Raw genomic sequence first — 26,781 nt, forward strand, 5'->3', positions numbered from 1 at the left:
CCTCCAGCATGCCACCCTGGGCTCGTCGTCGTGCTCATGGCAGAGGTGTAAGAGAGACGCAGGGACGCAGGAGACTTCTGCAGGCTCAGCCTCAGGAGGGGCACAAGATCACTCTCTTGCATTTTATTGGCTGGAGCAAGTCCTAAGTCTGGGAAGGATTCATGGGTAGGGAAATAGACTAATTCTTTGGTGAGAGTGAGCTCAAATTCACATGGCAAAGAGCATGGATACTTGGGAGGGTGAAGTATCGAGGTCATCAATGCAGTAAACCATATTTCATGCTTTTATTAAATTTTGAGGTTTTTGTTTTGTTTTGTTTTTTACTGGAATCCCTGCTTTGTTAGTGTTGAGAACCCAGCTGGGTGAGGATGGAGGGCCTGGTTGCCTGCCTACTCTGTCCCTCTCTCCCCCACTCACCTGCAGCCCTTGAGATCCCTCCAGGTAACTGCCAAGAACAGTTTGGGGGGAATAGGAGGCAGGAATCCTTCAATATTTCTCCAGGAAGTGTTGTCTTAAATATGTGAATCAGAGTGGAGACAGGCTAGGCTCTTTGCTCTCACCCGCCCCAGCCAGTAAGCCAGGGGTCTGTCTTCATGCAGCCTTTGAGGGTCCAGAGTAGCCCCTCAGGGTCCCAGCAGGAAACAGAAAGGAAATCATTCCCATTTAATAGATCCAGAAACTGATATTCAGAGCAGTGCAGAGCCCCAATATACACCCTGCTTATATGCAGCAGACCCAGGATTAGGATCTCGAACTCTGCCTGGTCAAGGACAGCTCACGTTGGCCTGCAAGGCCCTCTGGATATTTTCTGGCTTGGATACAATGCTGTGAGTAACTTGTTTAAAGAAGTAATGCTGTGGTCTCCAGGTTTGGTCTTTGATAAGTTCCCAACCCTGGACTCTGGTCTTAAGGATGTGGAACTGCAGTCTTCTGCCCAGAGGCCCTTGGCAAGGGAGCCACTGTCCTGTCATAGGAGTATTCTTGAGGTCCCATGCTCACAGGGCTCCCCAGAATACCATGGGGAGGCCCAGACAGACCCAATCTCTCCCTTGAGAACACAGGCTTTGGTTTGAAACACCCTTGTTTCCCTCTGTTTGCTTTTGGAATTAAAACATGAAAATCCACAGGAGGCTTGTGAGTCCCCACTGAGACCCATCGGTGACATTTTCAGACACTGGATGAGCTGTTTGTCAACTGCATGTTTTGGAGCTGAGAATGGGGAAGGGTTTGAAGAGCTGCTGGCAGCCTCCAGCAGACCTTCTGCTTGTCTGCAGATGGAGGCAATTATCTCAGGCATGCCCTGTCAGGGACCCCAATCCCTGTTTATGTTGCTGGAGCCATGCATGACCAGCAGCACCCGTTTCCTGTGCACATGTACCTGAACAAGTCATGTGTCTGGGTGAGAGGCATGGTTTCATGTCTGGCCCATGGCTGACCCTGTCCGTGACCGGACTGTGAGCTGCAGGAACATGTCCTTGAAGGGGTCTCCAGTGCGTATGTGACCCAGGATCTCACCTGTGCTCTGTTTTGGTCACTGAGCTGCCTTGTAAAGGCAGGAAATAAATGGAGAGGGATGAGAAGGGGAGGAAGGAAGAAAGTGGGAACAAAGGAGGGAAGAATAGGGGCAGTTGAGACATCCATTTCCATGGAAAGCCAGAGGGACCTGCAGAGGTGGCCGGATTAGGTTGTGACTAAGGCTCTTTGGGAAGGATGAGTGGTCTTCATTATGCTGGAGTCCAGTGTATCCTTTAAAAATAATGAGAAGAAACAGCACGCTAAAGGGGATTAGCACACCATAAGGAAGATCTTTTTAACAGAACATCGCAGGCTCCTTATAAGAGAGTGAGGTCTCGGTTGTGAGGAGCATTCAAGCAGGGCAGACAGACAATGGTTTCTACCTCCTGGTGTTCATGACTTCGCATGATCCCCTCACCCTGAGTGTGGGTGGGACCCGGGACCTGTTTCTAACCTATAGAACACAGCAAAGGGACCTGATGTCACTCTCATGATTACATTATGATATATAAGGCTCTCTCCATTGACAGGAGCTAGGTTTACCTGGCACACTTGATGAAGCAAGCAGCCCACGGGATGAAGTTGGAGAGACCCACCTAGTTAGGAATTGCAGAATGCCTCCAGGACCCCGGGGCGGCCTCTTGACAACAGCTAACGAAAAGCCAGGCCCTCAATTTAGGCAGCTGCAAGGAAATGAATTCTGCCAAAAACCCGAATTTGCCTGGAAGCGGATTTTTCCCCAGTCAAGCCTCCAGATAAGAACACAGCTCAGCCAACACCTGCTTGCAGCCTCGTGAGACGTCAAGCAGAGGACGCAGCTTAGCAGTGCCTGGACAGACACAGAGACCATGAGATAATACATGTGTGTTGTTTTAAGCCCCTAAGTTTATAACAACTCGTTATGCAGCAATGGAAATTGTATACTGACACTGTAGATGGGCCTTTATGCCACTCTGTCTCTATCCTCTAGCCGAGTTTTTCCAGTTATCTAATGCTGCAGAACAAAGCACTCCAACTGAGTGGCTTAAGACAACAGAAACCACTTGTCACGTCTCACAGTTTCTGTTGGTGGGCATTTGAGGGTGGCCTCTGGGTGCTTCTGGCACAAGGTTCCACATGCAGCTGTAGTCACATGCCAGTGGGGCTGCAGGCATCCCAGGGCTTGCCGGGGGCTGGAGGATTGCATAGCAGTCAAGTCAGTGCTGGCTGTGACTGGGGGGCCCCCAATCCCCTGCACCTGGGCCTCTCCACCGGGATGTTTGCGTGTCCTCGTGACATGGCACCTGGCTTCCCCTGGGGCGAATGACCCAAGACACCAAGGCCAGAAGCTGCGATGTCTTTTACGACCCAGCCTTGGAAGTCATGCACTGCCACTATCACTGTATTTCATTAGTCACATGCAGGACCAGCCAGGAGTCAGTGTGAATACCAGGAGGCAGGGGTCCTAGGGGACCATCTTGCAGGCTGGCTACCACATGGACCTTCACCTCCTCGGGCATTCGCCTGCCATCTCAACTCCAGGCATTTGCAAAGACCGTTTATTCCCTCCACTAGGCCTGGTCTTTTCCTCTGCCATCCCCTCACGGATATCAGCTTACCCCTGAGGTCTCCGCAGGGGCCCTAGCTGTGCTGCAGGGCCCGCAGTTTATGTAAGTTAAGGGGCCCTCTTTAAGATAGCAAAGACAAAAATACCTTGCTTTTGCAAATTTTTCAATCACTTGACCATTGCTAATGCCCTTCCCGGGGTCCGAGAAGGTGCCTGTGAAAACACCCAGTCTCAAGTGTAAGCCTCACTGGCATCACAGTAGACCCTTGCTGGGTTCTTCACATGGATGTCATCTCCCCAGGGGGCTGTCCTTGGCCCCCTAGACTGACCAGTTTCCACTGCGTGGGTCTCCCTATGGGTCACAGCTATGATTGACATTTAATGTCCCTTTGGGCCATGAGGGATTGTGTCTTATTCAAAATCTTCCTGTGCTTATTCTCAGACACTATTCTAAACACAACCAACACAGTAGTGGCCTAGACTCAGACAAGGCCCCTGCCCTCCTGGAACCAGCATTGTGGTGGTGGGGGGTGGGGAGAGATGCACTAAACAGGTAAACAACAAAATTTTTCCAGAGATAATTTCAATTAGTGATGGGTGCCATGAGAAAAGTCAATCTGGGCAGTGGGAGATTGAGGAAGGCCTCTCCAAGAAGCTGGTGCTTGAGCCGAGGCCCGAATAATGAGAAGGAGCCGGCCATGGAAAAATCTGCAGAAATAAGTTTTCCGGGTGGAGGGGACAGCACGTGCAAAGACCCTGAGGCAAGAACCAGGTCTCAGTGTTCAGGACTGAGCAGAGAGGCCAGTGCAGCTGACTGTAGGGATAAGGGAAAGCAAGAAGCCGTAAGGACGGAGAGGCAGGCGAAGGACAGATTGGGTAGGATTGTGCAGATGGGCAAAATTTAGAGTAGGTCTTATTTTATTAAGGTAGAATTCACACAGGAACAGAACATTAACCTTTTGAAAGTGTACGATTCAGTGGCATTTATCATATTCACAATGTCCTGCACCCACTACCGCTATGAAGTTCTGGGCGTAGTTCTAAATCAGTGAAAAGCCATTGGAGGGTTTGAGCAGCGTGGTCCGAGCTCATTTCACAGTTGCTCGTCCCCAGAGCCCTGGCTGCAAGACCAGGTGTGTTTCCAAGAGGAATTTCCCCAGGCCACGCCTTCCTTCCCTTTCTCAGAGTAAGGCCTGCCCCCCCCCCCCCCCCCCCGACTTCTGTTTGTCTTTGCTTTCAGACTCTTCCCTCTCTGCTCTTCCGAACAAACCAGCTAATGGTGGGAGAAGGGAAGAGAAGCCAGGGGGAGGGAGGAAGATGGGGCTTTTAATTTCCAACTTTGAGTGTCAAAAGGCAATTTCATGCCTGCTGATGTGATTAGAGCAGTGGAAATGATAGAGGCTGGCAGCTAATGGGGTGCTGGCCCAGGAGGATTCCTACTTCCTGATTTTTTTCCCTAGCAGGGACAAGCATTTCTAGTGGTGTTTAACCTTGCATTCCACTCAGGGGGTGCACCTCAGTGCTGTGGACCGTGGACCATCTTATTAGCGGAGATGATGATAATTTGCCATAGACCACAGCATCAGCTCTCCACCCAAGCAGCCTTTGATCCGCTGCACCCCCACCGGGGCTGTGTGGGCAGGCCTTCGGTTCCCTCTGTATGGTGGAGGTTAAGTGAGCCACCTGCCCGGCTCCGAATTCCGTCTTTGCCACTTCCCATGCATGTGACTTGGGGCAAGTGGTCTCGTTTCTCCACATCTGAGTCTCCTCACCCAGAAGTGAGCAGGAACAACCCTTGTGAGGTCATGTGGGCACCCAGTGGGTGCTATGTCAGTGTTGGCTTCACAGAAATTTAAAAAAAAGAAAAGTGCAAGATGGAACACAAACTGCTACGGGAGCTTTTGAGGCTGGAAGTCTGGATGTTGATATGAAATGAAGAGCTTTTTGTAAACCCAGTTGGCAATTAGTGCCAATTTATAAAAGAAATAATTTGTAGCCCAAACAGACCATCAGTGCCGGGCAGGAGCTGGGTCAACCTGGGACCCAGGGCTTCCAGTCACCCTTCCAGATTTGTTTCCACTCCAGCTGTAGTGTCTCCTTTTCTGGATTCTTCTCCTGAGAACATCCTTCCTCTCGGGTTCTCATGAGCATCCCGCAAACGCTGCTCACAGAGTGTCTACCATGGCTAAGCGCTTGGTAGAAACAAACTCATCAGAACCCCATGAGGGAGGAGAGTGTGTCCCACTGTACAGATGAGCAAACTGAGGCTCGTCTCCCTGCTGGTGAGTTTCCCCACAGGGCTCTGAACTGAGGTTTCCCAGACCCCGGGAACCAGAGCCTAACCACCACTGTCTGCTTCCTGCTGGGCACCTCTGCAATCTCACGCCTCCCCATATTACCTTTCAGGCTCCGGGCAGGCTGGTCCGTCCATCCCAGCGGTCAGCCCGACAGACAGAGGAAGCAGGAAGAGTTGACAGATGAGGAGAAGGAAATCATCAACAGAGTGATCGCTCGAGCTGAGAAGATGGAAGAGATGGAGCAGGAGCGAATTGGGTGAGGCCCGACACTTGCCATCCATCTGGAGAGCCCCTGAGGCCTGAGGGCCAGCAGACTGTGCTGCTGAGGGGGTTCCTGGGGCAGGGTGGAGTGCCCCGGGGGCTCGCCACTCCCCTCCATAGAACTGGAATCTTTGTGGCACGGGGTGGGGGAGCTCAGGAAGGAGGAGACAGAATGGGCTGGGGACTGGCTAGGGAAGGGGCTTCGTGGCTGGGGGTGCCTTACAGAGGGGGAGCTCTGAGAGGGCAGTGGGGGCTCATCATTGGAGCCTGGGGGCCCATGGTTATGAGCAAAGGGCGTCTGGGCCAATCTCAGCTGCGTAGAAATACGTCCTAGAGGCACAGGAGACCAGAATGTACAGCCGAGGGAGAGGGAAGGAGGAGAGTGTCTGTGTAGGGACAGTCTGTCAAATAGCACATTTGCAGTGAATTTGTATAAGAAAATGGCAGAAACTGATGCTGAAAGAGGGAGAGAGCCCGAGGGGGAGACAGCAGAGGTTAACCTGGTGGGTCTGGACTCGAAGAACGGGCGGGCCCCATCCCAGCTCCCCACTTGCCCGCTGTGGGTCCCAGACATGATGCTTCACCTCTCTGAGCCCCTGTTTGCTCGCTTGTCGAGTGGGGCCACGACAGTCTATGTCACAGGACTATTGCAAGCAGTAGGTGGAATGATGCACGTACACTTCCCAGACCCCAGTGACACTTCATTTTCATAAATGGTAAGAGGAAGGGAAAAAGTAGAGTTTGGAGGGCAGAGCTTTTCAAAATGTGTATGAGAGAGAAACAAGGGATATAGGGAGGCTGTGTGATGTGTGTGTCAGATGGTGACAAAATCAGTGAGCGAGGCCGGGGCTAGAGGGGGAGGGAGCAGTATGTGGGTGGTCTTGCAAAGGGAGGAGTGGGGAAAATGGGAGTGACTGTGGGGGTAGGAAGGGGAGGGGGGACCGAAGGAGGGTATGGGTGTATGGGGGGCTCGTGACACAGGTGGAAGACTGGCTGTCAGATTGCCAGGCCCCCGGAGGGTCCTCCCAGACCAGGATCTCAAGTGGCCTTCCTCCTCCGCAGCCCCCTCCCCAGGCCCTTCTGCCAGGGGCTGCCTTTGCCAATTGCTTGCAACTGATGTGGGCACCGAGGTGCCCATTTATCTCCCCACCCACACACCTGGCTAGGGGCGAACAAGGGTCTTGGACGGAAAGTGGAAGTTGGTGCCTTTGGTCTGAGCCTCCGCAGATCATTTTACTCAGGGTGGGATGGGGACTGCTGCTGACAGACGACAGACACCTGCCACGGCTGGTGTCCGTGTCGTGCTCCACCTCCCGTCTGCTTGCTCTGAGGCTGCTGAAGGGATAGGTCTCCAGAGGCGTGCTTACGGGGTTGCGTTCTTATTTTGCTTTTTAAAAGATACATCAAGAGTGGGGCATTGTCCAGGCAGGAGGTCTGTGAGTGTGTGTGTGTTCACTTCACCCAACAACGGGCCTCAGCCTTTTGAAGTGAGGGATATGGGTAATAAGGGTAAATGCTTAAAAGCAAAACTCCTCTCAGCCTTTTTCCGCCGTAGCACTTACTGCCAGATAACATGGTTTATGTTTTACATAATTAGTTTGACTGTTGTCTATCTCTCCCTATTAGATTGTAAGATTGCTGAGGGTAGAGGTTTTTTTGCCCATCTTGTTCACTAGTGGATTCTCAGAGTACATAATAGGGGTGCAGTAAAATATTTGTTGAACGAGTGAATGAACATGGCAGACCATGCTGCCCCAAATTTCTTTAGACATCCCCTGTGGCCAAGAGGGTCCCAATTCCCAGGGGAGGCGCTCTGATTGGCTGGCTTATGGCAGGGGCTGTCTCTCATCCGGTCAGCTGTGGCCAGGGGTGCCAGCCGTGTTGTACAAACATGGGCTCGTTTGGGGGTAAATTTTCGGAGGTCACTGTGGGCTGAGTGGATTCCACCTTGAGCCTTCTAGAACAGGATAGATGGGTTCCCTGCCTTGTCCTCCATGTCTTATTGTATTGCCCCAGCTAGCTTGTGGATGTGGTGGGATAACACGGTGGTTAATTCCTGGGGCCCAGAGTCAGAGATACCTGGGTTCAAATTCCAGCTCTCCCTCGTCCCTTCTGTGTGACCTTAGGTAAGCCCCTTTAACCTCTCTGTGCCTCAGTTTCCTCATCTGTAAAATGGGGACAACATTAGCCCCTAATTTTTGGTGAGTGTTTAATTAGGGTGCAAAGGGTTATCGTAGTGCCTGGCACAGAGCACACGCTGGATAAATGGTGGCAATCCTTTAAAGATGACTTTGCTGAGGAAGCTTGGTTTTTGACGCTGTCCAAGGCCTCCGTTCTAGAGTAATGCCCTGAGACTCCTATTTGGCAAGCCCTGGAATTCCAGCAGCCCTGGCTTCCCTAAAGGGAATTTGAGAGGCTTCCAGGGAGACCGGGGCCAAGCCCTTGATGACAGAGTGTCCCTTTGCTGAAACAGTGTGCTTTCTGCCAGAGTGGAGGAGGCCAGTCCTGCGGGATTCTGGCCATGGCTCTTCCCCTGCACTGTTCCAGCAGCCAGTGCTTGCTAGTAGCATTGCCAGAGGCAAACCCAATGTGATTTGTGTCTTACGATCTCAAACCTGCCCTCATTCCTGTTCTCTCCGTGCTTCCCTGGGAAGGGATCAGAATGGAGTCAGATGAAAGCAAGATGGCACATCGGATACGAAGCAAGGTGGAAAACAGGGTGCCATCGGGGCTCCCACTTCAGAACCCAGGACTCTCAGTCAATGAGCCTTTGGGGCCTCAGTCCCCCTCCCCACATCTAATGAGGCGGGTCAGGCTGATTCTCAGCATCCTTCCTGTTTAGACGCTAGAGTAGTTAGGTGTGTCTGATGGAGGACCCCATACCAGGCTGTTGGCTGGCCTGCCCGGAGCTAATGAGCTCCTTCGAACTGTTAAAATTCCAGATGTATCTGAGAACGCTTCTGGGTTCACACCAGCTCTGTGACATGGAATCTTCTTTCCTATTAACTGAGGGAAGGCCATCTGGGAGCAGTGTGAGATCATCATTAATAAACATCATGATCGGGGCGCCTGGGTGGCACAGCGGTTAAGCGTCTGCCTTCGGCTCGGGGCGTGATCCCGGCGTTACGGGATCGAGCCCCACGTCAGGCTCCTCTGCTATGAGCCTGCTTCTTCCTCTCCCACTCCCCCTGCTTGTGTTCCCTTTCTCGCTGGCTGTCTCTATCTCTGTCAAATAAATAAATAAAATCTTAAAAAAAAAAAAAAAAACATCATGAAAGATCGTCATCATACCAGGTACCAGTTATTGAGCACTTCCTGTGTGCCAGGCACCGAATCTAAAACTTTCTATAGATTAACTCGTTAACTGCTCTCAACCTTGTCAAGTTGGTGCTATTATCATCCTCCTTTTGCAGGTGAGGAAACAGACTCAAAGAGGTGATTGGCCTAAGGTCACTTGCCCAAGGTCACATAGAGCCAAGGTAGACATTCCTGTCTGGCTGACCTTCAGAATTTTGCTTTTAATTCTTCGGTGTCTTTCCTGAAGGCCTGCCCCCAAATTCTTAGACTCTGAAAAACATGGACATTTTATTTATTTTTTTTAAAAGATTTTATTTATTTATGTGACAGAGAGACAGCCAGCGAGAGAGGGAACACAGCAGGGGAGTGGGAGAGGAAGAAGCAGGCTCCCAGCGGAGGAGCCCGATGTGGGACTTGATCCCGGAACTCCGGGATCACGCCCTGAGCCGAAGGCAGACGCTTAACGACTGCGCTACCCAGGCGCCCCAAACAAGGAAATTTTAAAAGCTCAGGTGTGGAGGGGGACACTGTGGGACTGGAAGCTGGAGCCTGCTGGGTGCTGGCCGAGTGGTTTCTTCCGGTTCTGTTCACCTGTTTGTACTTCCTACGCTGCCAGTACGCGTGCGCCCGTGGCTCTGGGAGATGCAGGGAAGAATCATCCTTAGGCCTCCAGGAGGCCCTCCCTCCCTGGGGCACTTTGGCTAGAGCTAGCCACCCCAGGGATCCCCAGGCAAGCAGCAGATAAGAGCTGCTTCTCTCCCTGAAGGTTCTTTGCTTCTGCCCTGGGGTTGGGGGTGGGGGTTGGGCAGGGCATCTAAACCTTGCTTCCTCACTCAGCCCAAACCCAGCTCTGCTCTCGTCAGCATCTCCGGAGAGAGAGATGATGGCCAGCAGGGAAACTCATTAAACAGCCTCCTTTTGCCCCCACATTCCTTACTGAGGTGCTAAGTGGGATAGTGGAGTTTATTTTTCATGCCCTGACTGCTCTCTGCAGGAAAATAAATGAATTCAGGGGGATTGCTCGAGTCATCTATTGCTTTATAACAACTACCCAAAAACTTAGTGACTCAAAGCAACAGCAGTTATGACTTTTCATGATCCTGTGGGTTAAGAACTCAGGCAGGGCTCTGCTGGGTGGGTTTTCTGCTCCACGTGGCATGGGCTGGGGTCACTCACTCTGCTGCATTCAGCTGGTGGCTGGGCTGCACAGCAAGGGCCACAAAAGCTCTGCTCCCACGTCTGTGCTTCAGTGCTCTGTGGCCCACCCTCTCCCTGGGATCTCTCCTTTTCCAGTAAGCTGGCCTGAGCTTTACATGGCAGCCAGATCCCAAGAGACCCAAGATGGAAGTTGCCAGGATTCTTAGCAGCTGGGTCTGGAACTGGTAGGGCATCACCCCTTCGTGTACTCTTTGAGAGGGGAAATAGGTCCCTTCTCCTTATGGAAGAATGACTTAGGCCCCCCGGGAAGGAAGGCATTCGTGGCGGCCATCTTTGGAGACGCTACCACCTTAAGCAAAAAGGCGAGTTTAAATATAAGGATCGGGAGGTATCTCAAAGGACCCAGGAACACAACTTGGCCTGAGGAAAGTTTTTCTTCGCATCCGACATGTTAGAAAATATGCCCATGCCTGGTGTTTACAGCTCTTCTTAGTCCTAACTCCAGATGCCTGGGGAAGGAAGTCCCATTGGGCCGCCTCACCCTGAGCACCCACCTCTCATCCAGTCAGCTGTGGCCGGGGGCGCCGGGCCACACCGGCGTGGCTGCCGAGTGTGAGAAGGACCTTCGTGAGTTGGCCAGACACCCGTCACGTGTCCACTGGACTTTTAACGTATTAACTCTGCAGTTAAACATTTGCCTAGGACAATCTGTTTGTGGTTTTTGTTTTGTTTTTACCCACTGGTAGGTCCCTCTGCATCCGTATATTCCTTTCTGTCCAGAGCCTCTCAAAGGCGTTGGCTCACATATCCCGCCTGTGCCGAGAGACAGGCAGCCGGGTGGCTTCCATTTGAGGTCATTTTCCCTAAACAGATGGGGGCCCCAAAAAGTAATTAGGATTTGTCATTAACCTTGGTGTCCAGACGCTGTGATGGGGGAGGAAGACAGAGAGACACAGGGAGACCTGTTGTTGACGGAATCTGTTGGATTCTCTCACCTCCCTATCTCAGTTCCATTATCCCCTGTATTTTTGGCACAGAATTTTTCCAAAATGTGGACAGAGGGAGAAGTGAGTAATACGACGCGTAACTTTGTTACATTGCGTTAGGCAGACATCTGTCCTATGGTTGACACGCTGACAGTAAGCCAGATCATACTCTCCTCTTTCAAAGGAAGACCCCCCCCGGGTTTTTTTTTTTTTTTTTTTTTTTTTGACCTGGAGTCCTAAGTGTTCTGTAGGACCCTGTTGTTCAATAGGATTCAGGGGTTTGGAGGCATTTGTGCTTGTGTCTGTGTGTGTTTTTTGAGCAAAAATATGAATAGATCTCGTCAGACGGTGGCAAGGAGGACTCTGAACCCTCCTGTGTTAAGAATCACTGACTAGTAATACCTGAGTGTCCCCAGGGATTGGATCAACGGTTTCCAATGTCCTTTCACATTAATACTTTATGTAACCTGTTTGTACGAGATGAACATGGAAGTCTTCTTAATTCCTTAAGCGGTCCAGTGTCCGGCATGAAACAGAGAACAAATGAATACATGTTGGAGGGCTAGTTCGTGCTGAATGAATCCTAAACCCTAAGCCTCTCGTTGAATCCCTTTGACCTCACTGCGTTTTGGGCCTTATCTGTAAAATGGGGAATTGGACCATGGGGTCTTTAAGTTCCTCCAGCCTGGGGTTTTTAGCCTTCATACTACATGCATTTGGGGACAGATCATTCTTTGTGGTGTGTACTGTCCATTGTAGGAGGTTTTTTTTAGCAGCATTCCTGGCCTCCGCCCAGCAGATGCCTCTAGTAACCCCCTACCCAGCCAGGACAACCCCAGATGTCTCCAGCCATTGCCGCACGCTCCCTGCTGAGAACCGCCCTCTAGCCCTTTTGTCAGGTGGTTCACTAAAGGAAGAAGAACCGGACTTGAGAATGTTCCTGGTACCACACTCAACTTCTAGGGAAATAAAACAGCTCACTCTTACGAAGCTCTTCTTGCCAGCACTGTGCTCGAAGATTTATGTAGATTCCTTTATGTAATTTTCATAACAACCCTATGCATGAGGCCACGTTATTATCATTCCCATTTTACAGATGAGGAAAGTGAGGCACAGCGAGGTTAAGCAACTTGCCCAGGGTTGCAAAGTTAATAAGCAATACAGCTGGGATTATGACCCCAGGCAGTCTGGCTCCAGGGCTAGAATCTTACTCTGCTGTTCTGTAGAAAAGCAAGTATTTATTGCTAAGCACTGTGTTAGGGAATTCCAAATAGGCTGTATCTCCTTTTCATTTCCTTGATGTCCTCATTGAGAGACAGACTGTTGTCCCTGCCATACAGCTGAGGAGATCGAAGCTCAGTGAGGTTCAGACACTTGCCCAGGGGCACACAGCCTTTACATGGCCAAACCAGACTTTTGAACTTGAATCTGTCTTTCCACTTGATCCCGTTGCCTTCTGGGGTACAGGGAGGGAAGACGATTGACAAATGAGTTGAGGGATTTAGGGAAGTCAAGAATTTACAGGGTGTCTTGGATCTTCACTCAGGCTACCTGGTTCTGTCTCACACTCTTCTTCCTTCAGTGAGACAGTTCGTGTCTCGCCACCGCAAGGACCTTTGTCCCCCACCCAGGCCAGGCTGGGGGAGGGGTTGGAAAGAACCATAAGCACTACAGCGAAACAAAGACTTCATTCTTCTACGGCGGGCAACACACATCTGGGCAGCTAGATGTAGCCCCCAGTGCCCTCTCAGGCTCTGTGCCTCAGTTCCCCGTCTGTAAAATGGGGGTGAATCATGGAGCTGCTCTCACAGGTGGTAGACAGCCTAAGGAAAACAGTGCATGTGGGGCCTGGGTTGCGCGGTCTGTTGGGTGTCCGACTCTTGGTTTTGGCTTGGGTCGTGATCTTGGGGTCGTGGGATCGAGCCCCACGTCCGGCTCTGTACTTGGTGAGGAGTCTGCTTGGGGCTTTCCCTCTCCCTCTGCCCCTCCCCCCTCAAATGCATAAATAAATCTTCAAAAAAAAAAAAGAAAAAGAAAAAGAAAACAATGCATATGGAGTACTTAGCATAGCACCTGGTAACCGTGACTATTACTGGGTTTATAATGACCCAGCACCTTGCCTGGCATTGACTAACTGCCTTAACTCCACTGAACCCTCCAGCAGTCTTTCTCTCTTGGCTCCCTTGCCTCCAGCTCTGAGCCGAGGTGAGCCCCTCCCCTAAGAGCTGAGGCCTGGGCAAGAATCCCATTCACCAATCCATCAAGGACAGAAATTAGGGTCTGCAGCTCCCCAGGTGTCGACAGCAAACAACAGTGAGAATTAATGAGTCTGAAATGCTCGCATTCCCACATGCCAGCCGAATGGCTTCACAATAGAGTGGCTCAGTCATTTAAAGACAGGCTTCTGAGAGACCTTGGCCGTGGAGAACTCAGGCCAGCCTTCGTCAAAGCAGCCATGTCCCCGTTCACGGCAGATGATCTGATACTGACCTGAGAAAATGCCAAGTTTAATAAACTTAACGGTATTATCCCCCCCCAAAACTGGGCAGTTAGGGTGAGGGGAAAAGCAGCACAATCTGGAATTGATGGTGTGTGTGTGTGAGAGAGAGACAAAACAGAGGGAGAGACAGAGAGACAACATGACATCCACTGTCCCACTTTGCGCCGTTTTTATGAATCCTGTGTCATCACAACCCACCGCTGCTCTAAAGGCCGCTGCTCCAGCCCCATCCCATCAGTGGCACAGCCCCGGCTCTTTGCCATGTCCCTCACCGACTGAGGAATCACCCGGAAAGGCATCAGGCCTCCCAGGCGGGGCACCGGGGCTCTGCCGCCTGCCACATGAAGCCCGCTTCCCGGCATAATTGTACATCCATTAGCCTTCTCCCCAACATTCATCGAGACGCTACAGCAATACACCGTCGAAAGCCCAGAAGCGGTTGCCTGAGTGTTTCTGAGGCCAGTTTGCACTTTCTGAGGGAGCCCAAGCTTTAGGAACAGGCAGTGACTGTCCTCGACTTGGTTTCTGTCCTTGTCTGCAGAAGGCAACCGAATGGGGCTAGGCTTTCTGCGGGCCGGGCGTCTGAAGGTGCGTTCCGTGTGTAGGTATGATCGTGCATGGGTGTGAGAGCGTGCACGGGTGTGCTTACAGGTGCGCGTGGACCTGTGCCTCTAGGGGCATGCCCGTGGACGTACGTGTTCACCTGTGTGGCTACGTGTCCATTTCTAGTCATTGCATCTCCTTCAAAGGCTTTTCAAAAGACGGATTTCATGGGCAGATATAGCATCCTGATAGAAAAAGTGTGAGAACTGCGAGTTATAAAAGCCACAGACTTCCAGAAGAAATAATTAGCAGCAACCATTACCGAGTAGTTATTATGTTCTGGGCATCTTACAATCACTCTCATTTTTGCAACAACCCTAGGAGGTAAGGACTTTGTTTTCCCTAGTTTACAGAGGAAAACAGAGGCTCAGAAAGGTTAAGTAACTTTCTTGGGGTCCCAGAGCTAGGAAGCGGCAGAGCCAAATATGGACGCAGGCAAGCTCACCCCAGAATTGGCACCCCAACCCTTGCATGAGTGCCTGTTTCTAAATTCTGAAAGTGTGTGCATGCCTGTGTGTGTGTGTGTACCTGTGTGGAGAGAGTCTGCCTTTTCCTTGGTTGAGCATGCACACCTGGAGAAGGGATTGGGATCCAGCAAGGTCCAAAGTTTGGCTTGTCTGACATCCACAGCAAGGCTGAGAGATATCACCCAAACCTTGCTCTGGAGAGGAGGGCGGAAGTCTGATTCAGACGTGAATCAGGTGGAAATAGGACCTGGGTGGCAGATGGAGCAGGAATGTGGGTGTGGTATGCAGAATAATGACCCCCCATCCACCCGCCAAGATGTCCACATCTTAATCCCTGGAAACCTATGAATCTGTTACCATTCATGGCAAAAGGAACTTTGCAGTTGGGATTAAGTTAAGACTCTTAAGATGGGGTGATTATCCGGTGGACCCAATGTAATCACATGGGTCCCTATAAGAGGGAGGCAGGAGGGTCAGAGTCCCAGCAAGACTGGAAAATGCTACACTGCTGGCTTTGAAGATGGAGGCAGGGTCGTGAGCCAAGGACCATAGGCAGCTTCTAGAAACTGGGAAAGGCAAGGGAATGGATTTCCCCCCAGAGCCTTCAGAAAGAATACAGCCCTCCCAGCACCTTGACTTGAGCCCAGTGAAACCTGTGTCAGCCATCTGGTCTCCAGAACTCTCCAGGTCATAAATACATGTTGTTTTAAGCCGGTAAGGTTGTAGTGATTTGTTATAGCAGCAATAGGAAACTAATACCCGGGCAGTGGGATTTCAAGGCCCTCCCGCTAGTGTACTCTTAGCAGTGCTGAGTTAGACCCACTGGGGACAGTCTTGTAGTGTCCAGAGACCCGGTCCAGCCCCACATGTAGACAAAGTCTGGGGACTTACCTCCCTCATTCTGCCTGGACCCACTGCAGCATCTGAAACTCTCGCTGCTCTGAGCGTCTCCAGGGCTCCATTCTTATGTCCACGTGTTGTCTCAAAACGGGGGGCGTTGAGTCTCCTGTACCTAAAGCCTCTTAATGCTCTCCCATCAAGACCCAGCATGGAGCAGGCCCTGCCCACCCCTCCAGCCTCATCTCTCTCCATCCAGCCCACCAGCCATGCTGAGCATGTCTCAGGGCCTTTGCACGTACTGTTCCCTCTTCTTCCAAGTGCTTTTCCTCACCCTCTTTGCTGGGTCAGCTCCTCTTTATCCTTGGGTCTCAACTTGATGGGCGCTTCCTCGGAGGCCCCTTCGTGGTGGTGTCTGTCCCTGTCTTCTGCATTCTCCTGGCTGTCCATACTTGTCCTTCAGAGAACTTACTGTGAGCATGATGATGATGACCTGTGTGATGAATTCAGTAATGCCTGACCCTCTCTACAATGCCAGCTCCACGCAGGCAGGGACTCACCTGTTTGCTTACTGTTGTTGGATCCTTGTTGTCTGCTTGGCACATGGCAAGTGCTCCCTAAATATTTGAATGAATGAGTAGCCCATCTGCATCCATTTGGATAGCAAGATCAGACCAAGTTGGGAATCCACTTCCCGCCACCTCAAGGGTTGTCCTCTGGGAGCCAGAGGAGGAGATGTACCCTTTCTGGTGCCTCTGGGAGCATCCTAGGAATGGGGGACGTCGCAGAGTAAACAGCAGCACCCCTGAAGCGACCAGCCTGGTGATGGATGTGTCTCCTGGATGCGAGGCCTGAGTGGTAGTCGTAAAGTTAATCAGGCATGTAAAGACATAACTAGAGAGTGACAGGCAGGTATGGTGTTCAGCTAATTGGGCTCTTAATGTGGGGACATTAGGCAAACAAACGAGGCTGCCGATACAGAGAGGGCCTTCTCTTAGGCATGGAGAGACCTGTTTCAAAACACGACAGACAGACATACAGATACATATATAGAGGGTCGGGGAGGGAGGGAGAGAGGGAGAGGTACGCCGGTCGTGTACTTCCTATCTACAGTAAAGCAATGTGTGGGGCATGTGGGTGGCTCAGTTGGTTAAGTGTGTGCCTTGGGCTCAGGTCATGATTCCGGGGTCCTGAGATCAAGCCCTGCATTGGGCTTCCTGCTCAGTGAGGAGTCTGCTTCTCCCCGTCCCTCTGCTGCTCCCCCTGCTTGTGCACATTCTCTCTCTCTCCCTAATAGATAGATAAAATCTTGAAAGCAAGAAAGAAAAGCAATGTGAAACTGAAGGGGGAAAAAAAACCCACCAGGGAAGTCTTGGTGTTTCAGCCTCAGGATCTGAGACTCCCAACTGCTGCCCATGGGAGGAAGCTCGCTGCACCTCATCCAGCCCCTCACGGTGAAGTCTGGGAGAGGGGCCCCCAGAGAACAGAGGCTTTTCAAGGTTGACTGGAGAGAAGGTGCGATTCACACCCACATCTTTTAACCCTGGCTTACCCGTTCTCGATTTTCAGATTGCACTTTCTCTTCTAATATAAAGACAACCCATGTTCATTGTGGGAGGTTAAGGAAGCATAGGGAAGGCCAGCTAATCGGGTGCTTGAGGAGGGAGGGGGACAGAGGCATTAAAGAAGGACATTTTTTAAAAAACAAGGAAATAAATGTTACTTATAATCCCACCACCCAGTAATTCTCACTGTGAATATTTGGGTGTGTTTCTTTTCTTTTTTCTCTTCTCTTCTTTCTCTTCTCTTCTCTTCTCTTCTCTTCTCCTCTCTTCTCTTCTCTCCTCCTCTCCTCTCCTCTCCTCTCCTCCCTCCCCCTCCCCTTCCCTTCCCTTTCCTTTTCTTTTTTCCAGTGCACACCACGAAGCAATTCAGATGAGCATGTTCCAAACTCCAATCCCACCCTGACTACAATTCTACATCCTGGGGTTTCTTCGGGGGGGGGGGGGTCTTTTTCTCCCCTTAACATAACAAGGAGAGCATTTTCCATGCGGTTTGCCCTACCGCCGCACCCCCTTCCCTCCTTCAGCGCTTCCCAGAGTGTGGCCAGGAATTCACCAGCATCAGGATCATTCAGGGAGCCTCTCTGAGACTCAGATTCCCAGGCCCCGCCGAGATCCCATGGAATCATTATCTGCATGCTGAACACTCCCCAGGTGATCTAGAGGCACCGTGAATTTCGAGAACATTCTCCCCCCATGCAGTGGCTCCCCACAGGGCTGCACACTGTAATACTCTCACCGGGCTTCCGCAGGCCCCCGCTGACGAGGTGGAGAGTCAGGGCTCTGTGCCTCATGTCTCGGTATTCTTTTCAAATGCTCCCTGGGCGATTGACATGCATGGAGGGTTCCAGGCGCCCTTCAGGGTGCATACAGGGTGCTCCTGCCAAGACTGGTAAGAACAAGCATTCTTTCTGGGGTAAAGAAACCGAACTGTGTTATCACCAGGATAAAGACCCGTCCGTGACCCACGGTCTTCCATGACATGGTTTTGACTTAGGTTCCTGCAAAGTTTCAGTCCTAAGTTTATGACCTTTGGCTATGGCAGCTGTCCGTGTTGAGGTCCTAGCACCGGGGGCTGCAGAGAGGGTGTCCCCATGAGTGGGCTGCAGGAAAGATCTTGGAGCAGCGAGGAAAGGTGTGCTCTTTCCAGCCCACGTGCTTCTCTCCTTATTTGTCTCTGCTGAATTCACAAATAACAAGGGTCCCTGAGCTGAGACATCTGAATAATGATCTTAAATCTGTTGTTTTTCCGTGCCATTTGCTGTACTGATAGGAGCTAATGAGACACTCTCCATGCAAGGCCTGTTAATGGGCCCTTTCCACGTTTAGGAGTGAATGGTGCGGGGAACAGGCATCTGGGTGGAGGCTTAGAGTGTGGGTTTCCCAAGCGGTGAGTGAATCCATGGCCTTGATTTTCTAAGAGGAGGCAGGAAAGCCTCTAAATCTCCTGAGCAGAGTGCACTGTAGTTTAGAATTGGGTCATCTGGCCTGGGCTGTCTTCCTGCGGCTTGACCTGAGGCGGGAAGCCAGGAGGGTTTTTATGGAAAGCAAAGATGATTTACTGACCCAGACAACTAGATTCTCGCCCTCGCTGAGCAGCCCCAGGCCAGCCTCTCACCCTCTCTGTGCTTTCGGACCTGCCGTGCTAGAGTGAGAAGAACAAAATCTAACCATTTCCTGGCTGGGGCAGTGGATGAAGGAAGAAACTGTGAAAGAGGAAAGTGTGTGCAAGAAAAATGTCACCATGCGTTTACCACCCCCCGCCTCCCATCAGCTCTCCTCATTGTCTCATAATACTTTATAATTCTATGGCATTGAAATGCATCCTGAAGTTTACCTGTTCTGGACAACTTCAGGCCGTTTCTTTAAACTGTGGCTTTCCAAAGGAAATCTAATTCAACAGCCTAAACTAACAGAAGTGATAAATGCAGACGTGCTGTGGATGAGGTAGGGTTTTCTGGACCTTCAGAATCACCCCCCCCCCACTGCAGTGGCTCTAAGGAGCCCTTGAGTGCCATAAAGCACAGTTTGACAACCACAGATTCAGCTTAACACCTTCTGTTTTACAGATGAGGAAACTGAAGCCCAGAGAGGCAAAATCCAGAGCCAAACTGCAGATATCTTCACCCCACATTGGAGGCTTTTCAGGGAAACAAAATGATGGGGCAGCTGTTGGGTGTCTTGTCCCAAGCTCAGGGAAGTGAGAGGCAGGGGGACAGCACCAGCCAGGGTAACTGGGATTGTGGAACTTGGTGCTTACCAATGACCGAGGGTCTCCCTTGGTGTGGGGACTGCAGGGGGGTCGAGCAGAGTGGAAATCAGACGTTCAAGAAGATCCCCCATGGCTCTGCCTAGCACAGAGCAGCAGGGTGGAATTACAGTTAGGAACAGGGACTCAGGACAGACTGTGCCTGGGTCTGGATCCCAGCTTTCTCCACCTCCCTGCTATGTGACTTGAGTAAATCACTTAACCTCTCTGTGCCTCAGTTTCCCCCTTGGAAAACGGGAACAAGAATAGTCCAATAGTCCTCAGCGTATTGTGCTGCTGGAAGGACTCATTAAGAAGATCCAGGTGAAGTGCTTAGCTCTGCGCCTGACACATAGTAAGTGCTCAGTAAACACCAGTGACTGTTACTCTAGGTGTTCTGAGACCAAGGACTGGGGCTGGCCCCTGGTGACTGCCCCCACCCATCATCCTATAAAAACAGTTTCTAGGGAGAACACAGGGAGGGAGAGGGAGGGAAGAGGAGAAGGAGGAGGATGAAGGGGAGGGCCACTTCTGGCCCTGCGCATCCTGCCTCCCGAAGCAGCTTTGTCCAATCTGGGTCACAGCGGGGGTCTGGAGCCTGCTGGCTGCTCTTGGCTCTCCCTGGGACAGAGCAGCTCTCTGGTGAATGAAGCACAAAGGGATAAGCTGCTATTTATAACGTTGCAAGTCAGAGCACTTTGAAGGGATGGCAGGAGTGAGGAGGGCCTGTAGGGAGAGTCCGCATCAGGTGGCTACCAGGCAGGGCTGCCAGGGACCTTCTAGAGCCTGTGATACCAAAATCGCCTCCCAGCAGCTCTCATACCCATGGTGCGCACAGCTGGAACCCGGCCCACAGAAGGGGGAGGGCAGGGTGTGGCTCCATCCCGAGGATGGGAGCAGGTGTGCTAGGGATGGGGCTGGAGAAGAGCCAAGATGAAAAGCAGCTGCAAGTCAAGTTCACGATGCCAGTGAAGACGTCCAAGTGAGGACGTCAGGTGGACAATTAGATAAACAGAGCTGGAGCTCAGAAGGCAGTTTCCGTGAAGGAGGTGACATGAGATAGAAAGTCTAGATAGGGTGCTTCGTCCGTGGTCCATGGAGGAGGTGGGAGATATGGGACATGGGTCTGCAGTGGTCTGAAAATGTATCAGAATTTCATCTATGCTTGCCTTTTTCTGGGGAAGGGTCCAGCAGTCATCATCAGATACTCAGGAGCCCGCAACTCAGAGCAGGGTAAGACCATCAGCCTGACACCGTGGGAGATGCTGGTGGTCCCTGGGCCTGGAAGGCCCGCATGACTCTGTCTTGCTTCCAGGCGTCTGGTGGACCGTCTGGAGAACATGCGGAAGAACGTGGCCGGGGACGGGGTGAGCCGATGCATCCTGTGTGGAGAACAGCTGGGGATGCTGGGCTCCGCCTGTGTGGTGTGTGAGGACTGTAAGAAGGTACCATCACCCTCTCTTCCCTGCTTCCCTGCTCATCTCATGCACAGGGCTAGGTCTGGGCTTGAGCCAGCCCTGGGGGGACCCAGGGTCTTGGGGATGGAGCTTGGATCCTGAAGGGTAGTTGCCAGCGTAGGATTCCTTTGGGAGTGCTCCCATGCCCAACTATCTTTTAGGCCACCCTGATTCTGGTTCCTGTCCTGGAAGATGCTCTGACTCTTCTGTCCCCTTGGAGCTCAGCTCCATCTAGGGGGAGCTTGGGAGGCTGAGGTAGGACTTGAGCTATGGTTGAGCCTGCAAGCACCCTGCTTGTGGCTTAGCAAGTTGTGCGTCGGGCCCAAGAGCATGCTGGGCAGGTGTCTACACCTGTGTGTACATGGAAGGCTTACCCAGCATCCTCTTACCCTGGCTTAGAAAGCCCCTCTCCAGCCAAGTTAGAGCCACTGGGCTTCCTGAGCATTCATTCTTGAAGGGGAGTCGCCCTGTGCTCCCTCCACCCTGCACCCTCCCCTCAAGCCCCTCTTGGTGCTTGACGATTCCAGGACCCGGATACAGCTGTCCTTGGATCTGCCCGATTCCCAGGAAAGGAATTCAGGGGAGCACCTGAGCTGGGGACATCCACAATGTCACTTGGCATCTCCCGCTTGGGGTCCCCCTCAGCATTTAGAATGCAGTATTGGGGAAAGTTTATCTAGGCTAAAACACTTACCTGCTGCAGTCAACCAGAGAGGGAAAAAGTTTTGTGATCTGTTGTTGGGTTTTCCTTTTTGTCCTGACTGCCAGGCGACTCAGGCAAAAGTAGAACGTTCAAACCATCACACAGTCATGGCCTTTATGCGGGTGACTTTCTTCTCCTTGGAGAACTGAACCTACAGCCATAGTCTAGGTTATGTCAGATTCATGCGGGAAAGAAAGAAGAAATAAATTAATAAACAAATAAATATGTGGCCTCTCCTCTTAAAAACTCATGTGAGTGATCTCTCCTGTGTGGGCGCTGAAAACTCAGACCCCACAGGGACCCCTGGAGAACTCAAGAGAATTCACTCCTTCAGTGCCGGGGAGTGACTCCAGGTCTTGTTACTGGAGATGAAGACTCAGATTGGAACTTTGATCCTAACTGGCCTTGGTCATGGGAGGGAGGTGAGAAAGAGAGAGTTCAAGCTCTTTATGTCCGTCAAGAGAGAATGGGGCTCAGTTGCCACCCTTCCCAGCCCCTTTGCCCCAATCACTGGCGGCTCAGAGCCTGGCATGTCTGAGTGTGGCCTGGGCTGTATTTTGTCCCCAGAATGTCTGCACCAAGTGCGGGGTGGAGACCTCCAATAACCGCCCACATCCCGTGTGGCTCTGCAAAATCTGCATCGAGCAGAGAGAGGTGAGTGGATTGGTCCCGTCTGGCTTTGGGGGTACCCTTCCTTGTTTGCCCAGCTCCCCCTTCCTCACTGTAACCAGGGAAACAGGGTGGCAGTCGAGGGCTGGGGAGCCTGGTAAGGAATTGGTAAAAAGGAGCCAGCTCAGCAGTGAACACTGACAGAACAGTCTATGATGTTTGAGTGAATTTCTTTTCTCCCACTTCCGTGAATTTTCTCTTCCTAGAAGTAGGGAGCACACCACATTTAAGAGGGGGAAGACATGGAGTCCACTTACTGTCTTTCCACTCTCTCGCTGGATAACTTTATACCAGTTCATCACCTTTCTGATATTCAGCTTTCTCCATCAAGAAAATGGGTATACTCAGGCCCTGCCTACTGAGTGTTTGGGGCTATTGTGTGAGTCAAACAGGAATTGTGATGGGCTCTGTATGGTGGGCAGGGAGCAAAGTGAAAAACCGGCACTCGTGAAGGCAGGACTCTTAGTGCTTGGCTGCCCTGTCTTCATCCTCTCCATCTTTTCCCCTAGGTGTGGAAGCGTTCCGGAGCATGGTTCTTCAAGGGCTTCCCCAAACAAGTCCTCCCCCAGCCTATGCCTATAAGGAAGACCAAGCCCCAACAGCCTGTCAGTGAGCCTGCCGCCCCTGAGCAGGTCACCCCTGAGCCCAAGCATGCTGCCCGGGCTCCAACCCGAGGTAGGACAAAACAGCTTCTCCTTTTAGGACCAAGGACAGATCTTGGCTAACTGGTCTACCCGGAGGATGTCCTGAGATCATGTCTTGTGTTTCCACCCAGCTGGTGGACAGCCAGCCTCTGGGCTTGGGTTTAGGACCCCATGCACAGCTCACCATGAACCCTTATCGAGAGGGTAGTGCAGGAAACCTGTATGGAGCTTCCTCAAAAAGTTAAAAATAGGGCTACGCTACAATCCAGCAATCGCACTACTGGGTATTTACCCGAAGAATACAAAAACACTCATTGAAAGGGGTACATGCACCCCAATGTTTATAGCAGCATTATTTACAATAGCCAAGATATGGAAGCATCCTGTGTCCACCAATTGGTGAATGAATACAGAAGACATGGTAGATATAAATATAGACGTACACACAATGGAATATAATTCAGCCATAAAAAAGAATGACATCTTGCCATTTGCTACAACATGGATGGCGCTGGAGAGTAGAATGCTAAGCAAATAAGTCAGAGAAAGACAAATACCATATGATTTCACTCATATGTGGAATTTAAGAAGCAATAAACGAGCAAAGGGAGAGGGGGAGAGAAACCAAGATACAGTCTTTTACCTGTAGAGCGCACACACTGACGGTCACCGGAGGGGAGGAGTGAGGGGATGAGTGAACTAGGTGACGGGGATTAAGGAGTGCACTTGTCACGGTGAGCACAGGATGTTGTGTGGAAGTGCTGAGTCACTCTATGGGTACATCTGGAATGAATATAGCACTGCATGGTGTACTGTAACACAGTAACACTATTGCATCACACAGTGCGATATGGTAACACCGTTGTATCGTGTAGTATGGCAACACTGTTGTATAATACTGGAATTAAAATAAAAACTTTTAAAAAAGAGAGGGTAGCACAGGAAACTCTCCAGCAGTGCCAGGCTGCCAACAGCTTTCATTGTCATCCCTGATGGAGTATTTAGAGGTACAACAGTGGTGGAAATTAAAATTAGAAACAGAGACTCCCATCACCACAGTACACCCTGGAGCCTGAGGAAGACTTGCTGGGAAGGCCTTCCTTGTCCCTGCGACTTTACTATCAACCATCAGCGTATCTGAAATGGTACTAATTAAAAGTGAGAGATGAGTGGAAGGGAAATTACTAAAAGAAAATTACCACGGCTATGGATAGTATCACTCTTATCAAGTATTATTATTAATTAGTAAAATGATGATAAAAGGGAGAGGCAAAAAAGTAAAAAGAAGAAAAAAAGCAGCTACAATACAGACATATTTTAATTGGATGAGACCAGTAGGATTGACCAGACGAGCCCCTTGTAATGATCTCAGTTAATACCAAGTGATAAAATCTGGTCTGAATGACAGTTCTGCGGTTGCGTGCCGGCAGTGTTTCTGAAAGGAAGGTTATAGTTGAAGGTCTCCAAGGTTGAAATGTCCCACAATGTCTACCATAAGATGACTTCTCACGGTGCACAATACAGTGCCTGGTCCACCAAATTCTTTCTTCCTGATGTGGCCCAAGCAATGTCTGTTCCTTGCAGAGAATTCCTGAATTCTCAATATACACCACGTCCCTGAGGAGCCCCCCGTGTCACCCCCAGAGCATCCTTCTTCCTGGTTAAGCATCCCCCTCCTCCCCCACCGTGTAGGCTGAGAAGACTACTCACTGTCAAGATCTGGGACATCTGAGAGCAAGAGGACCTGAATCTCAGCTCCAGCTCCACTGCATACCAGCCACATGAGCTTGGGCAAGTCGCCTGGGCCTCCGAGACTCTTCCCTCATCTGTGAAATTGGGTTCATAACTCACTGGGTTATTTTGAAGATTAAATGAGATACGAGATGGGAGGTGCTTTGTGGAATGTAGTGCTTAATAAATATTGACCAATATTACATAATGTTAGAGACAACAGACACACACATAAATAATGTGAATTAGCTTATTAGATAAACTCTGGACAAAGCAATTAACTCCAAAACTGTGGTTGATGTAACACCCATTCATATCACTAGAAAGAAGTAACATCACCAGCATTGCAGAGTGACACGTGAAAAATTATTGGTAATAATTTTTGAGGTGGGGGGGAATGGTTAGTTTACAAACTGTTGGTAGGACTAGAAATCACCTCCAGCCTTTTGGAAAGTGTTACAGCAGAATCTATTAAAATTTGAAGTGTATGTGCCATTTGATCTGACAATCCCTCTCTGGGAATAGATCTAACAGCAATAAAAGGACCAATATAAACAGATATATCTGTGAGTATATTTATTGTATCATTATTTATGGTAGCAAACCCCCTGGAAAATCCTGAATGTTAATTAATGGGATTGTTTAATGGATTATGATACAGCCACGCCCTGCTATATTAGGCATCTTTTAAAATGGAATGATGGAAATGTATATTATAGATTCGGAATTATGCCCATAATAAAAGCTTTCAATACTCTTTTAACAAACCTCTACTGAATACCCAGTGAGTTCTAGGCTCTTTTCTGTGCCCTAGAAATACAGTGTTAAATGGAACAAAGTCCTTGCCCTCAGGCAGCTAAAATTGTCCTGGGGGAACAGATACTCAACAAACAGCATGGGTAAATACCACGTAATACCAGGTGGTGATGGCGTATGGAGGACAGATGAAGCAGGTGAAGGGACAGACATGCCAAGAGGCTCCGTGTTGGATGGAATAGCCACAGAAGGGCTTAATGAGGAGCTGGTATTTGGGGGGAAGGGTAGAGAGGGCTCATGGAATATTTGGAAATGTCACACGCAAAAGGACCTAAGTTGGAGTATGCCTGGTGAGTCCTGGGGAAAATCAAGTGAACAGAGAACATTCTAGAACAGTTTGTAAGATCACTGGCTAATGACCCCAATTTGTTCTTTTTAAAGCTTGTGCATGCTCACACATGCTTGTACTCTCAAAGGAAATCATGTGAAATACTAAATGGGAGCTGCCTCACAGGGGAAGTTGAGAGAGGGGACTCCCAGTTCATTTTGTGAAAGTTCCTAAGAGTGGCACTGAGCCCTTTTGTGCACTCCTTAAGTGAGGGCTCTCCAGAGACTGTAAAACAAGGACTCCCCATTATTTCTCTCTCTCTCTCCAGGTGACACTGAAGATAGGAGGGGCCCAGGTCAGAAGACAGGTAGGTTCTGCTGACTCAGTCTTCTATTTGGGGACAGGAGCCCTTCTATCCTTCTCTCCCATCCCTCTGCTGCCCTTTCTCCATTTAACGCATGCTTTTCCTTCCAGGTCCTGAACCGGCCTCTGCTCCTGGGCGAGGGAGCTATGGGCCTCCTGTGCGCAGGGCCTCTGAGGCACGCATGAGCTCATCCAGCCAGGACTCAGAGAGCTGGGACCACGGCCACGGTGGGGCTGCCGGTGACTCCAGCCGGAGCCCAGCAGGTAGGAGACATGGGCAAATCCGGACAGGCTTCCTGGATGAGGAGAATCCAAAGGAATGGGGGTGACAATATTTTAATCCGTATATTCATTCAGTATTTATTGAGCATCTACTGTATGCCGTGTTCCATTCTAGATGCTGGTTCGAGTCTATGATAGAGGAAAGACAACTCAGAAAAAATTCTGACTCTAGACAGCCATATGTTTGGTTATATCCATTTCCCGCTCTAATGCCAAATGTCAGGAAAACGTAGGGGGTTTTACCTTCCTACCTGGAAGCCCTGAGGAAAATGCAACATGCCTTTGTGCAAAGTCAGGATGCTTCCTTCTCACAGACCCACCGCAGTTCTTTGTTCTCTTGGCCAGTGGTCTCTGCTGTCCGTGAGGATGGGGTGGGTCGGCATGACCAGGTTGTCACTTATAACTCCTCTCGGCTCACTGGGTGCCCAGCATCTCTGGCTGCACTCACGGGGGATTTATTTGTCAAGAGTACCCACCGGTGGGAGTCCTTGATTTCCTGGACTTTGGGAAAAATGTCTACTGGATGGGAGAGATCAAAGCTCCCTGCCTTCTGTGTGGAGCTCTCGGAGCC

General features: G+C 50.7%; 1 protein-coding gene across 4 annotated transcripts in view; it reads left to right on the forward strand.

The window, feature by feature from the left end:
* RPH3A (rabphilin 3A) overlaps positions 1 to 26,781 on the forward strand; it is a 248,797-nt gene that overhangs the window by 190,973 nt on the left and 31,043 nt on the right. For all 4 annotated transcript variants that reach the window (XM_019805962.2, XM_019805961.2, XM_034639199.1 and 1 more), the window contains 6 exons: positions 5,468 to 5,614; positions 20,593 to 20,722; positions 22,005 to 22,091; positions 22,616 to 22,781; positions 25,894 to 25,932; positions 26,040 to 26,192. In XM_019805962.2, coding sequence (XP_019661521.1) covers positions 5,468 to 5,614; positions 20,593 to 20,722; positions 22,005 to 22,091; positions 22,616 to 22,781; positions 25,894 to 25,932; positions 26,040 to 26,192 — 722 coding nt within the window. The remainder of the gene's footprint in view (positions 1 to 5,467; positions 5,615 to 20,592; positions 20,723 to 22,004; positions 22,092 to 22,615; positions 22,782 to 25,893; positions 25,933 to 26,039; positions 26,193 to 26,781) is intronic.

Source organism: Ailuropoda melanoleuca, chromosome 12, assembly GCF_002007445.2.
Source record: "Ailuropoda melanoleuca isolate Jingjing chromosome 12, ASM200744v2, whole genome shotgun sequence".
Lineage (NCBI taxonomy): Eukaryota > Metazoa > Chordata > Mammalia > Carnivora > Ursidae > Ailuropoda > Ailuropoda melanoleuca.